This window comes from Pelodiscus sinensis, chromosome 13, assembly GCF_049634645.1.
Source record: "Pelodiscus sinensis isolate JC-2024 chromosome 13, ASM4963464v1, whole genome shotgun sequence".
In the NCBI taxonomy this organism is placed as follows: Eukaryota; Metazoa; Chordata; order Testudines; family Trionychidae; genus Pelodiscus; species Pelodiscus sinensis.
The window spans coordinates 17,544,050-17,557,866 of record NC_134723.1 but is presented as its reverse complement, the minus strand read 5'-3'; the positions used below and the strand labels follow the sequence as shown (position 1 = coordinate 17,557,866).

The window sequence follows — 13,817 nt, the reverse complement described above, 5'->3', positions numbered from 1 at the left end:
GAACTACCTAGCCCGTGCCGTGTGTAGCCGTGGTTATCCCAGATACACTACATCGAGATAACTAGCATTATTTCAATAGAGGTGGGAGAGTCCATGCCCAGTCCCACTGTTCTAATCCCTCTGGGTATGTCTACACTACCCCGCTAGTTCGAACTAGCGGGGGTAATGTAGTCATCCGCAGTTGCAAATGAAGCCCGGGATTTGAATTTCCCAGGCTTCATTTGCATGAAGCCGGCCGGCGCCATTTTTAAATGCCGGCTAGTTCGAACCCCGTGCCGCGCAGCTAGACTCCTCGTTCGTTAGAAGCCTAATCTGAACTAGCTACTCCGTGCCACGTCTAGCCGCGCGGCACGGGGTCCGAACTAGCCGGCATTTAAAAATGGCACCGGCCGGCTTCATGCAAATGAAGCCCGGGAAATTCAAATCCCAGGCTTCATTTGCAACTGCGGATGACTACATTACCCCCGCTAGTTTGAACTAGCGGTGTAGTGTAGACATACCCTCTTTTATTAGTGATTCACAGTGTAAAAGCTTCAACAGAGAGACACCCACATTAAAATAGTCCATACTGGAGAATTTAGAAAGCTCTCCTGAGAGATGGGGGAGACTCTTGTTTGAATCCCTTCTCCTCTCTGCCTGAGAGGGTGTCAGGAGCAAGCATACTCTGTCCCTTTTGGGGCAGATGAGGGTTATTATTTCCCAGTGGCTGACTCTGTGTGATGATCCTTTGGCTAGGCATAGCATAGCATAGGGGCAAAAATCAATATGACTGCCCTCTCTCAGAGCTGCATGGCCCAACAGCTATAATCAAATATGGCTGCCGTCTCCCTCAGGGGTGTGTGGCCCAATGACCAGTCAATGTAAGTGCTTTTTCCTTCAGAGCTGTATGACTCAATGGCCAGTCAACAAAGCTGTACTATCCAGCAGGACCGTGTGGTCTAGTAGCCAGTCTGGGGAGTTGGCTGCTACTTAAGGATGGGTGATGGCCACATAAGTGAGTCTCAGTTCAGGGCCCTGGTAGTGTCAAGTGTGCTAACCACTGAGTCAGTGAAGGATCCATCTGAAACACACTGGCACAATGGTTAAAGTAACCCTCCCCCCCCCCCCCCCCGCCATTCTACTTCCTATCCTGTCCCTGATGCAGGGGTCCTGGTGCCTCCACAGTCTTTGGGCTCCTCAGCCTGCACAGCTCTCAGCAGCACGTCCCTCACTGGGCATCCGCAAGAGCTTGGGCATGCCCAGGCTCACCGACACTGGCGGGGAATGGAGGGGGCAATGGCCCTGGGGCCCAGTGATTCTAAAGGACCCAGGGCTCCCAGCTGCTGCCACCACTATTGCAGCAACAGCCAGAGCCCTGGGCCCTTTAGAATCATCATGGAAGTGCCATGTGGCACATTCTAATGCCTCATGCTGTGCACTCCAGCTAGCTCTGAGGGCTAGCAGGGGTGCACCATGATGGAGAGCTGGCTGCCCCAGCCGCACCCCTTCCAATGGAGTCCCTGGAATGCCCCCCTCTACCCCGCCACATAGCCATGGGGCCCCAAAATCCTGTCAGCTCCCCTAGGTGTGCTGCATTCACCTGGATCATGGTGTCTCCAGTGTCCACTGTCTGGGTATCTCTACACAGCAAAGTTATTTCGGAATAAAGACGGCTATTCAAAAATAACTTCGCAAGCAACTACACGGTCAAACCGCTATTTCAAAATAATTTTGAAATAGTGAACGGCTTATTTTGAGTTCTTTAAACCTCATTCTATGAGGAATAGCACCTATTCTGAAATATTTCAGAATAGGCACCTTGTAGACAGGGAATAGGGGCTAAATCAAAATAGGGGGACCTCCCGCCCTTCCCAGGGTGCCCTGGTGGCTGCTCTGGCCACACGCAGGAAAACTCTATCCTTCCCCCTCCTCCGGAGCCCTTAAAGCTGCAGCTCTGCAGGCAGGGTTTGTGGCTCACAGCAGGCCTGACAGCCCTGAGCCACCCTGCAGCTGCCACTGACTGCACTTTGGCCCCAGATGAGCCAGACAGATGGTGCCTGCCAGCCCGCCACTGCTCCCTGGTAACATTCAGTGAGCTCCCAGGAACCTGCCAGGGGCCACAAGTGACATGCACCTTCCGGATCTGGTGTGGAGGTCCTGGACCTTATTACGGTTTGAGGGGACGAGACAAACCTCCAGGATCTCCGCAGCAGATACAGGAAGGTGGACATATATGGCCGCATGGCAGATAGCTGGGGGAGCAAAGGCCACATCCACACCCAAGAATAAGTGTGGATGAAGGTAAAGGAGCTCCGCCAGGCTTGTGGCAAGGCCAAGGAGGGGCAGAGCCTCACACCTGTCCGTATTATACAGAGCTGGACCGCATCCTGAGGGATGGGACAGTCCCTTCCTCCCCAGTAGTTATAGACTCCTGGGGTGGAGACGCCCATCGTTGTCCTCGCCGGGAGCCCAAATGATGGCAATAAGGAGGAAGAGGCCAAGCACCAGGAGGAGGCCAGCCTGACCCCCAGCCTAACCCAGGAGCCCCAAGGCCTCCTGCTGACATCTCCCAGACATCGTCTTAGGCCAGGGAAGGAACATCATATGAATGCCATCACTTTCCCATCACATAGGAGGTAGGGGTGGAACTAGGCGCTCCATGCTTGGCCCTTGCTGGCCACAGATCTCACAGCCACCTGTGCACGTGGGAGCATGTGCCGTGCCTCTCCTGGGCACGTGTCCCCAGCAGGCTGCAACACAGGAGCCTTGGACTCTTGGCCACAGGGTGTCTGGAGACGTGCAAGGTTTCTGACCCTGGGGTGGGATACCCTCCACCCACAAGCATCCTCAAGAAGGAGGCAGGGGACAACTCAAGAAGGAGGCAAGGGTCTCCCCATCCACAAACACACACACACTCAGCACCCCCACACATGGCCCATGGGCATGGCCACAGTCTCAGTGCAGTCCCCAGTCCTGGAGACATCAGGGGGTCACTTGCCACAGTGCACATGGCCTGGCTCCAAGCACATCGGATGCAACAACACCGAGAACTGTCGCTCTGGGCTTGCTGAGCAGGTCTGGGCTTCAGGTACTGTGTCCCCTAGGATGACTGACCATCTTTCTTTGTTCTCTACAGCCAGACCACCTGCAAGCGGAGGGTGGCCCACACCACCCAGGACATCCTCCCGCACCCGAGGCTTCCGCAGGTGTGTAGGTCCAATAGATGAATACCAGTGACAGCACCTGGATGCACTGCGAGCCCAGCACAGTACCATCGACTGCTGGGTGGAGGAGGACCTGCAGCCATGGTGAGAGAGCTGGCAGGAGCTGCTTGAGCAGGGCCACTCCCTGTGCAATGATGTGTACACCTGGTGCAGAGCATGCTCCCTCCTCTTGCTCCACCCTCTGCTCCCTTTCCAGCTATCACTCCTCCTCCCACTCCCTCTCCCCCTCCCGCTTCTTTCTCCACACCTTCCCCACTCTCCCATGGACTCTGAAGCCCCCTGATGGGCCTGCCAGATGGCAGCTGTGCATGGCTGCTTATCGGCACTGCTTAAGCAGTCCACCTCCACCCCCCACCCTGGCAGGAAGGCCTCCCCCTTCTTCTCACACACATTGTGCAGGACACAACACGCAGCTACCACATGTGGGATGTAGTGCTCACCGAGGTCCATGCAGGTGAGGAGGCCTCTAAAACGCATGGCTGAAGGCACCCTCGACCACTGCTGCTCATTAAATGCCTGTTGTGAAGGGTTGAGGTGGCTAGTGTAGGGCTTCATAAGCCATAGCTGCAGGGGATAGGCTGCATCCCCCACCAGGCACATGGTCATGTCCATGTCCCCTACCCTGATATGGCGGTCAGGGAAGAAAGTCCCAGCTTGCAGCTTCTGGCAGACGCTAGAGTTCCTGAACACACGTGCGTCGTGTGCTTTCCCCAACCACCCAACATTTATGTCTGTAAACTGGCCCCGGTGGTCAGTCACAGCCTGCAGGACCACTGAAAAGTATCCCTTGTGGTTAATGTACATTGAGGCCCAGTGGTCTGAGGCATGGGTAGGGATGTGTGTCCCATCAATAGCCCTCCCCCGTAGCTGGGGAAGCCCAGGGCTCCAAATTCCTTGATGAAGGCATCCACACCTGCCAGGCACCCTGACCACCTGCAGAAGGAGACAAACAAACTGAGAATCACAGGGGTGCCTGAGAGTTCCCCCCTCCCTCCTCTTACTCACTCTCCATTCCACTCACCAGCAGCAACCCCCTGCAATCACAGCTACCCCAGGCAGGATTTTGTGTGGGACAGAACAATCCCTCCCAGGAAGGGGGATGCCATACTTGCATGAGCAGGGCTCCTATGGTCGAACTCCCCACACTGAACTGTTCCCCATGGATCATTAGCTGTCTGGCGTGGAGAATTTCTAGAGGACAATGGTGACACACTTCTGGAGGGGAATAGCAGGTCTAATGTGCATGTCCCGTCACCTCAGCACAGGGGTGAGACACTCACACAACTCAAGGAAGGTGCCCTTCTTCTTCAAAAGTACTGGAGCCATTGTTGGTCTCCCCAGCGCTCTACAATGATATGGTCCCACCAGTCTGCACTGGTGTCCAGATGCCAGATGCAGCAGGGCACAGCGCCCAGACTGCCCCGGCAGTGTCCAGGTGGTGTCCAGGCACCCAGGCGGTGTCCAGATCCTGTAGCTGCTCCCCGACATACCTGAGAAGGGTCTCCAAGAAGCCCTGGGGGTTGGGTTTCTGCAGAGCCTGGGAGGCAGCCTGAAGAAAGTTCTGCATGACTTGAACAAAAGCTCCAAGAGCTGAAGAGTGTCCAGAGCCAGCTGCTGCTCCATAGTAGAGAATGCTGTGGTGGCCTGAGTCAGGGCAACCAGAGCAAGAAGAGAAAATGCTTTTCTGTCCCTCACAGAGGTAGACAAACAAGCAGGGAAACTTGAGAAACAGCTGTCCAGGGGGCGTCCCTTTAAGCACAAGCCTTAGATAGCCTCAAGCAGCAGCCACATGACGTAACTACTGACCTGATGCCCTGCCTGAGCTGGTTCCGGGTGGCCTTAAATGCGATTCAGCGTCCAATCAGTGTGAACGCTCTATTTCAAAATAGCTAAGAGCTATTTCAAAATGCATTTTATTTGTAGATGCGTTATTTTGAAATAAACTATTCTGGAATATCTCTTCTGGACTAGCTTATTCCAAAATAACGCTGCTGTGTAGACATAGCCTCTGTGGCCTCAACAGCTCACTTGTCCTGAACAAGCTGACCTGCTCCCTTTTATACCTGGTCTCCAGTCAAAAGCATGCCCATCTCCCTTGGTACAAAGGGTAGAGTTAACCCTGGCAGTATCCATGACGGTCCATCACTGGGAGAAACTGAACCTGTGTCTCCCACCTCCAAGACGAGTCCTCTAACCACTGGACTATAGTGGTCTGCCCCCCTTATCTTCCAACAGTTTTGTGTGTGTGACGGGGTAACCTCACCCCGCCCCTCCTAGCGAGAGCTGCTGCACTCAGGGGTGACTGATGTAGTGCACTAAGGTGCTGCAGCGCATGCTCAGGTAGCCGCACAGGACATTTAAAGACCATGCCGTCATGCTCTGGGGGGGAGGGGGAGAACAGCAAGTGCAGGAGATGTGGCTGGCGTCAGCCTGGAGGCAACAGGCGGCTGGCAGGGAAAGGTAGGGGCAGACTGCTGGGAGAGCCCGGAGGCAGCGGGCAGCCGGTAGAGCCCCAAGGCGGTGGACTGCCGGGAGAGCCCAGGAGTGGCAGACGACCAGCGGAGGCCAGAGATGGCGGGGAACACCAGACGAGGAGAACCCCCTTCAGAGTTGCAAGGGTGAGGATTAACCCCCAAGCTACCCAGGGCGCTGGGAGCAGAGAAGGAGCGACAGCCCAGAGAGCAACCAGATGAACAAGCCTCAGAAAGGGGGCTAGCCCCCCTGGAGAAGAGGGGTTCACCCACGAGAGACAGAGATGGAGACCCAAAGGCCTCTAAGGATGGAAACAGCGTGGGAGCCTGGAGGATAGTGGGACAGCGACACCTCAAGGAGGGAAAACGCCTTGAGGTGGTAGGACGCGAGGTCAGTGCCGTGGTGTGGAGGAGGAGATACAGCCTCTAATGGGGTAGGAAGTGGCCCAGGGCAGGAGAGCAAGCGATTCCTGGGACGGTCAACTGACTATGAGTGCTATCCCCACTAGACCAGAAGAGCCACCAGCTCCTGACCTGAGGGCCCTGGGCCGGGACTTGGTAGAGTGGGTGGGTCCGGGTCCCCCTACCCCACCATCGCCACCCAAAACACGCACGTAGACAGAGAGCGAGAGAGAGGGAGGGGCTGAAGGGGTGAAACCAACCACCCGGTCAACCCCGGACGGAGAGAGGCTGGTGAGGGAAGATACCCGGCAATGCAAGGACTGAGCCCCGTGGGTAAAAGAGCGGGGTCTTGCCAAAAGATTCGAGCACCCGACAAGTAGCAATCCACCTGGACGCTGGTGAAAGGCCCCCTCATCCAGGCGAGGCTGTTGCTACCACTGAAGCAGGGCTAGATTAAATCCAGGGCGGGGTGCTCCCCACCTCTGCGGGGAGGGTTCACCGCCCCACAAGGACCCAGGGGCCACGAGGGCCTCCAACAGTGTAAAATAAGTCAGGTGCCTCTCTCATTCCCACAAGAAACAGCTTAGACACCTAAGTCACCTGACTCCAGGGGGTTGTCCCCATTCGTGGATCACAAGCAGATATCTCCCCACAGCCTAGATTTAGATGCCTGTCTCTGAGAGAGGAATGGGGATTAGCACACATTCCTCTCACCATCTTAGGTGAGTAGCAGCCCTAACTTGCTGGCTTTTGAGCATTCTTTGGTGTCTACCACTCAGGGGCTGTGTCTAGACTACATGCCTCTGTCGGCAGAGGCATGTAGATTAGACACATAGGCAAAGGCAAATGAAGCCGCGATTTAAATGATCGCGGCTTCATTTACATTTACATGGCTGCCGCGCTGAGCCGACAAACAGCTGATCAGCTGTTTGTCAGCTCGCGCGCTAGTCTGGACGCTCCCCTGCCGACATCAAACCCTTTGTCGGCAGCCCCGTTATTCCTCGTGGGATGAGGTTTACCGGGGCTGCTGACAAAGGGCTTTGATGTCGACAGGGGGAACGTCCAGACTAGCGCGCGAGCCGACAAACAGCTGATCAGCTGTTTGTTGGCTCCGCGCGGCAGCCATGTAAATGTAAATGAAGCTGCGATCATTTAAATCGCGGCTTCATTTGCCTTTGCCAAAAAAACAAATCTACATGGCTCCGTTGACGGAGCCATGTAGTCTAGACATACCCAGGGGCTGAGGAGAGGTTTGCGGGGCCCAGAGCATGGGGCCTATTGAAGCGTGGGGCCCAGGGCAGCATAATTTTGTGCATGCGCCATGGCCTCAGCCGACAGGTAATAGCGCGTGCGCAGGGCGTATTGAAGTGCGGGGCCCGGGGCAGCCGCCCCGCTCACCCTGCCCTATATCCGCCACTGCTATCACTGCACATTATATAGGAGCTTAGGCAGCTCCCTCAGATTTTATGCATTGTATTTGTCATTTCTGTGATTTTCACAGGTACCTAAAAATTAGGTCCCGGGATACTCAGTTTTGCAACAACTCAGTCTCTTCAGAGAGTCTGCCCCAATTCTATAAATATTGTGTAGTCTGACAACTCTGTATATGCAACAATCACTCTAGTCAGAGAGATATTTCCCACTCTCCCCAGGGACACAGTGATTCTCACTTCAATTATCTGATAGGACAGGTGTGCAGAGGAAAGAGTGTAGCAATACTTACAGTTTAAGGGGCTCCTGTCCATTGGTCACAATTAAGGGGGCTCCTGTCCCACTCCTCTCTCAATATGTGCCAGCTCCTTTTCAAATGTACAACCATTCTTCCCTTTGCCAAGAGAGTGGAGAATAAAAAGTAATTGCTGCCCTTTAATCTCTTGGTACAGTCCATTTTACATAGTCCATCAATCCAATGTACACTCACTGTACTTACTCCCTTGGTGTGAGATATGATCCTTATTACTTGCTAGTCTTGATTGCCTTGTGGCATTGGTCTGTGCTCTGACATGAGATTGCTTTCTTTAGCTGATTTAAATTCAGAAATATTTAAAACAGACACTGCTGATAGATACTATTTCCTTGCTGTCCATGGCTTTGAAATTATAAAGTCTCTGGAGACATCAGCCATTTCAATGAGCGGTGTATAAATAGTGCTGTTGTTGAAAGGCAGAAAGGGATGAAATGATCAAATATAACAGCCCTTAATGTTGTTCGATGACATTTTAAATGTAAATAAACATTTGATGTCTGTTTGTTACTTTTTGTTTGATTTCTTCTTTAGGAAATCCCCTTGGAACAGGCTGGACAAATAGAAAAGGAAATGAAAATGGAAAGAGAGAACATTTATTGATAACATTTATTGACAAACCCCAACTGTTATTCCTGTCTTCATCTCATCCAGCAGACATGGAACTAAAATGAAATTTGCTTTTTCACATTACTCCAGGTCTCATTTCATTGCCAGAGAATATCTGCAGCATAGAAAAAAATTAGAAAAAAGGAAAAACGGTGCAGCACAAATAGCAAAAACAGAAGCCATCTCAAACAGACTCACAGGGCTAGCAACTTTTCTGAGTCTCCTCAGAGAGGTAACACAGAAAGGGTGGGGTGGTTTATGCCTTCTATGTACTCCCTGGATTTGGGGTTGCTGCAGGGACAAAAATGGCTCTTTGTGTAAGGAAGAGCAGCCCTGGGACCTACTTTAACTTATGGCAGATTTGCCTAGGTTGCCTATAGGGTGGTCTGCAGCCCAGAACTACTACAACATTGTGTATTATGACCATGCTCCCTTTCATCCTTGATCCACACACAACTCTGCTTCCAACATGCCCCTTATGCTGTGAGTTTACAGAGCAGGGGAGCAGCTTAAGTTAGCCTCATACAGTTCTTTCACCTGAGTGGCACGCCAGGTTGCGATGTGGGCAGAATCTGGCCGGTATACATTGCAGCAAGTTATCTGTCATTAGAGAAGCACAAAGAGGTAGTAACTCACTGTTCCAACAGTCATCTTTGGAATGTACAAGACGTATTATAGAGCACATTAACATTTTGGGAGAACAATGAGAAAGAAACTCAGTAACATACTGCAAAAGTCAATGGTACCAAAACTGTTCTCTGTATGGGTCTACTCACATACATAAAATTAAACACATACATAAATTTAGTTACAAAGAAAAGTTTTGTTGGATGCAGATGCTGTTGGATTTTGTTTGCTTCCTTTATTGTGGGTTGGTGGGGGGTCTGTTAAATCTGGGGATACTAGAGCCAACACAGCTGTGGGAGAACACTTTAGATCCTAGTTGGACTCACATCAGTAACAGAACTCTTTTGTCAAATTCTAACTGTGGAATATCTTATTTCTGGTAAAAATTCACAAGCCAGAAAGAACCCAGTTTGATTTCAAGTTCCAGGGTGTGTTTCCTAGGCAAAAAGTTTTTTTGTTTTTTAATCCTTGTGATTGTAAGTTGAACACATTTGTTTTGGAGTCACCAATAGACAACAGATACAGAACCCCCTTTTTAAAAGTCACTCTGCGGATTACAACTCTGAGGCCATTATTTTACAACTTGCCTTCATTACCGAAGTTCACTGAAATGGGCCCAAGCACTCCCCACTACCTTCCAGGTTGGATCCATATGCCATGTAGCTGAATGGACCATCTCTGTTAATACACTAAAAGGAAAAAAACCCTCAATTTGTGACATTAGATAAAACAATCAAAAAAGTTAACACACTGTCCTCTTCCTGCTCTGACAGCACAACAGTGAAACTGGAAAATCTGCCCTGAGTCCAACTGATCTCCACTGTGAAATGGGCAAAAAAAATTTAACAGTGATAAGTATTTGGCAATGGAATGGGGTAGAGAGATATTGAATCAATTGGCTGGACACTCATAACAATCTAAACAGAGCCACACAGCAAAAGACAGAGAGATTAATAAAATGACCTTCCATCCCTATTGAATAATATCAGCCATGCTCTTTCTTCCCTCCTTTCCTTGCTCCATCATAAATAGACCCAATATAGGGCTAACCATATCATGACTTAATAAAAGGAATGCAAAAGCAATCAACTCAGTTACCTCCTGGGTTCAAGTACTAGATTCAAGACTCGACAGGAACACATTGTAAGACGAAAGCTGAAATGCATTTGTTGAACGTGTGTCCAACCCTGTTAAGAAGTCAGTGGGAGCTGAAAGAACTAATCTGGCAAACAAAGCAGCGAATCAACTGTTCTCTCAACTGAAGTTCTTCTCAGAAGACCAAATAAAATGAGTGTGTTTTTTAGCATAACAAACAGCTGTAGAGAGATAAAAGTTATACAATTTCTCACCTATTTGGAAGGCAAATGTTCTATGAATAGATTTAGCAAAATCTAATTCCAGGTTACACACCATAAATCCGAATCTCAATCAAATTAGTTCCAACTCTTCATAAATGTTGGAGTAACTGCTTTCCAAGAAATAATTTATTCATGCACAAGAATATTACAGCAATGTTTCTATTAGAGCTAATACAAGAGTGGGAGAGCTAGTCTAGGCACAACACAAGAAAATGCTCAATACATAAATGCTCTCTCCAAAAATTCCTGAGAATCTTAAACTGACCCCTATTATATTGAAATGTCACTAGTCCATGGCAAATCCCCATTACATTACTTGATTCTCAATGTTTATGGAAAACTACTGTTAAAGTTTCAAATACATGTACTGTTCACATCAGCTTTTGCTTATGTGGCTTCTGGCAACTTGTATTTTTATTTTAGAGATCATCACATAATTCAGTTGTTCCTTTGAAAAGTGATATTTTTGCATATAAAACTTTCCTGAGAATGTTATAACATTAGACTGTATGTGGTGCTGTTGTAGCCATCTTGGTCCCAGGACATGAGAGAGCCAAGGTGGGTAAGGTAATGTTTATCAATCAGAGAGCTCTTCTTCCAGTCTGGGGAATGTACTAGAGTGTCACAGCTACATAGAAGGTGGAACAGCTTGTTTAGCATAAGTAGTTAAAACATTTCAATGGACTGTACAATGCAAAATGTCCCATTAATACATATCCAGTCATAAGGGGGAAGTACAGGAAAAAACTACTTATGCTAAACAGTCTGTTTCACCTTCTGTTTAGCTGTGACACTCAGAGAACCTTTCCCAGATCATTTGCTGTTTTTTAATCTTTCCCAGACTTGTGTAAGCTCAAAAGCTTGCCTCTCTCACCCACAGAAGTTGGTCCAGTATAAGATATTGCCTCACCCAGCTTGATTCTCTCCAACTGAACAGCATTCTTACAAAGAAGACTAGATTCGATTAGATCAGATCCTTGAAAAAAAACAGCCCTGAAAGTTTTTGCCAATGTGCTCACCCGCATTATTTTTGCACTATACTGAACCAATAGATAAATAAAACTTGAATTTTGAGCTGTAATATTGTTAGCTTGAATGGCCATTGAATATTAAATGGACCACTGCAAAATTACTGATCATATAAGAAGAGCTGGTTTTGTTACCACTAATCTTGAAAGTTCCATGGAAACAGAAACTGAATCAAATGAAAGAACAAGACTGAAATTATGCCTGATGGAAGCTCCACCAGAAAACTGTAAAATGGAATTTCAAATGATTAAATTCCATTGCATTTAATTCTATCCCTTCATTTCAAACACATGAACAAACACAAACACACACCTGTGTGAAGGAAAGCTAACTCCTCCAGTCCTGTAACAGAAGTTTGAAACAAAAACGGCTTATGTAAACATCACACTTCATTCATATTGTAGGTATTTCCAGGCACTTGGAGGGCACCAGGACTAGAAGCATTTTGAAATCTGAAACACTTGTTTAACAACAAAACACAACAAACACTGAGTCAACTCCATATGAAAAATCCAAATAATAAAAACATGCCCAAGTAGATTAAGGTTTTAAACCTTGGTGGAGGAGCATTATAATCAAATTGGGAAACTGAACTGTTGTTTGTTTGCTTGCTTTATAATGACCAATGATACAACACAAGTTTTAGCAGGAGCTTTTTTATGCAAAGTTGTATTTGATCAGAAACACGAAATGCCTTTTTTATTAATATATATTAAATAATTTTAAGGACACTGTTAAAGATAGAACATACCATCTTAAAATAATAGTAGGAACATGAGACTGATTGCCAGTGTCCTACCAAAAAACTCAGTGAAATCCTTCCTCATATGTAAGACACAAGAAAACCTGCTTTCAAATCCATTCAAATCATGGGACACTTTCTTCCAGTGAGGGAGTGGAGCTCGTCCACGGGGGTAATCCACATTCACTGCCCTCAAATAGCCTGACTGCTGCTGAGGTCCATGGAAGGTAGCTATCACCTTCCTTTGCAGAGTCCGTGTCACCGCACTTTGCCAGCTACACATGATAAACACGCGCAACATGCACAAAGGCCCAGCATCGCTGACAGCATAGCCGAGATCCGCGACTGGCGCTCGTACTTTAGGGCTTTCTTCACCTCCTCATTGGACTGGGAGACATAATCAAGTGTATGCAGGATGTTGTACTCAATGTTGTTGATGACATCGTATGACTCTGAAACCAGCACCTCCAAGTGCAGGAACAGTGAGTGCAGCTCACTGATCTGGGCTTCTAGGTCCAGCAGCTGCTGGTGGCGTACCTGGGCCATGGCCAAGTGCTGCTTGGCCTTGAGCATTTCCAGGTCTTGGCCCACAATACGAGGTGCCAGGTGGCTTTCCACTAGCTGATTAATGTCCTCTTCACATAGGCTCAAGCCCGCCAGCTCAGTTTGCCTCACAATCTGTTCCTTCAACTTCCCCACGTATTCCATCTCCTTGGCATAATGGTGCGTGATGATGTCTCGGTACTGGCTGATTAGGATGGAGAGCTGGCTCTGGTGGATGCGGTATCCGGCCAGCCATTGTTTGCTATCTCGGGCCAGTGTGTCTTGAATCCCATTGAGCTGAGGCTGGATGACTTTAGCCTGACTAGTGAAGGAGGCTTTAATGATACTTAGCTCTTTCTTTTCTTCATAAATGCTCTCCTCAGTGGTACAGCACAGCACCTGCTGCTGCTTCTTGTCAATGGTCTCTGCTAACTCCTCCAGTTTATTCAGGGCCAGTGAGAGATCTGACACTTCCTGGAATATTTTGCTCATGGGATTGGTCTCATCCTCCTGGAAAATAGGGTTATCAAATGAGAGAGTATCATCAATATCCAAAGAGTCCTCATCTTCATTAACTCGGACCCTCAATTCCTCCAGCCTGTCCTTCATCTTCAGCCCCAGCCGCTGGCAACATTTGTGGCAGAGGGACACAAAATGCACACATCAGCTTTGTAAAGAAGGAAGAGAGAGTTAGGATCTTTTGCGTCAGTGGAGCTGTTAATATCTTCCCTCCCAGAGCGAGAGCAAATATTGACCAAAGCAATAGGCTTACCCAGAGTTTACTCTGCATCACATGGCTAACTAATACCGGCTAGGTTAGACTGCATGCCAACAATGGGCGGTACACTTCATTGCTAAACAGAAACTGCAAAATGAACTTTGTTATAACAGTAACTGGGAAACATTAAAGAAAGAAGATTTTATTGTTAGCAACCTGAAAATAAGGTGGCAAAATGCTAATTCTGAAACAAACAGATCTCTGTAAAAACAGAATTCGCACAAATGTCATCATGCAAAACTCTAACTTTCAAAATATAAGCTTCAGAGGGGTAGCCGAGTTAGTCTGTCACAGGAAAAACTTAAAAAACA

At 48.6% G+C, this 13,817-nt stretch overlaps 1 protein-coding gene across 1 annotated transcript; it reads right to left on the bottom strand.

The window, feature by feature from the left end:
- Positions 1-481: 481 nt before the first annotated feature.
- On the bottom strand, positions 482-13,451 carry LOC102454908 (syntaxin-3-like). The gene is made up of 2 exons (XM_075940779.1): positions 7,800-13,451; positions 482-4,136 (listed from the first exon to the last, which is right to left on the bottom strand). Exon 1 carries the CDS (start codon positions 13,335-13,337, stop codon positions 12,444-12,446), a length of 894 nt encoding a protein of 297 aa, XP_075796894.1. The 5' UTR covers positions 13,338-13,451; the 3' UTR covers positions 482-4,136; positions 7,800-12,443.
- Between the last annotated feature and the right edge of the window lie 366 nt (positions 13,452-13,817).

Bases quoted from the DNA above. Each gene is read 5' to 3' on its own strand.
- LOC102454908 (XM_075940779.1), bottom strand. From the start codon at position 13,337: ATGAAGGACAGGCTGGAGGAATTGAGGGTCCGAGTTAATGAAGATGAG.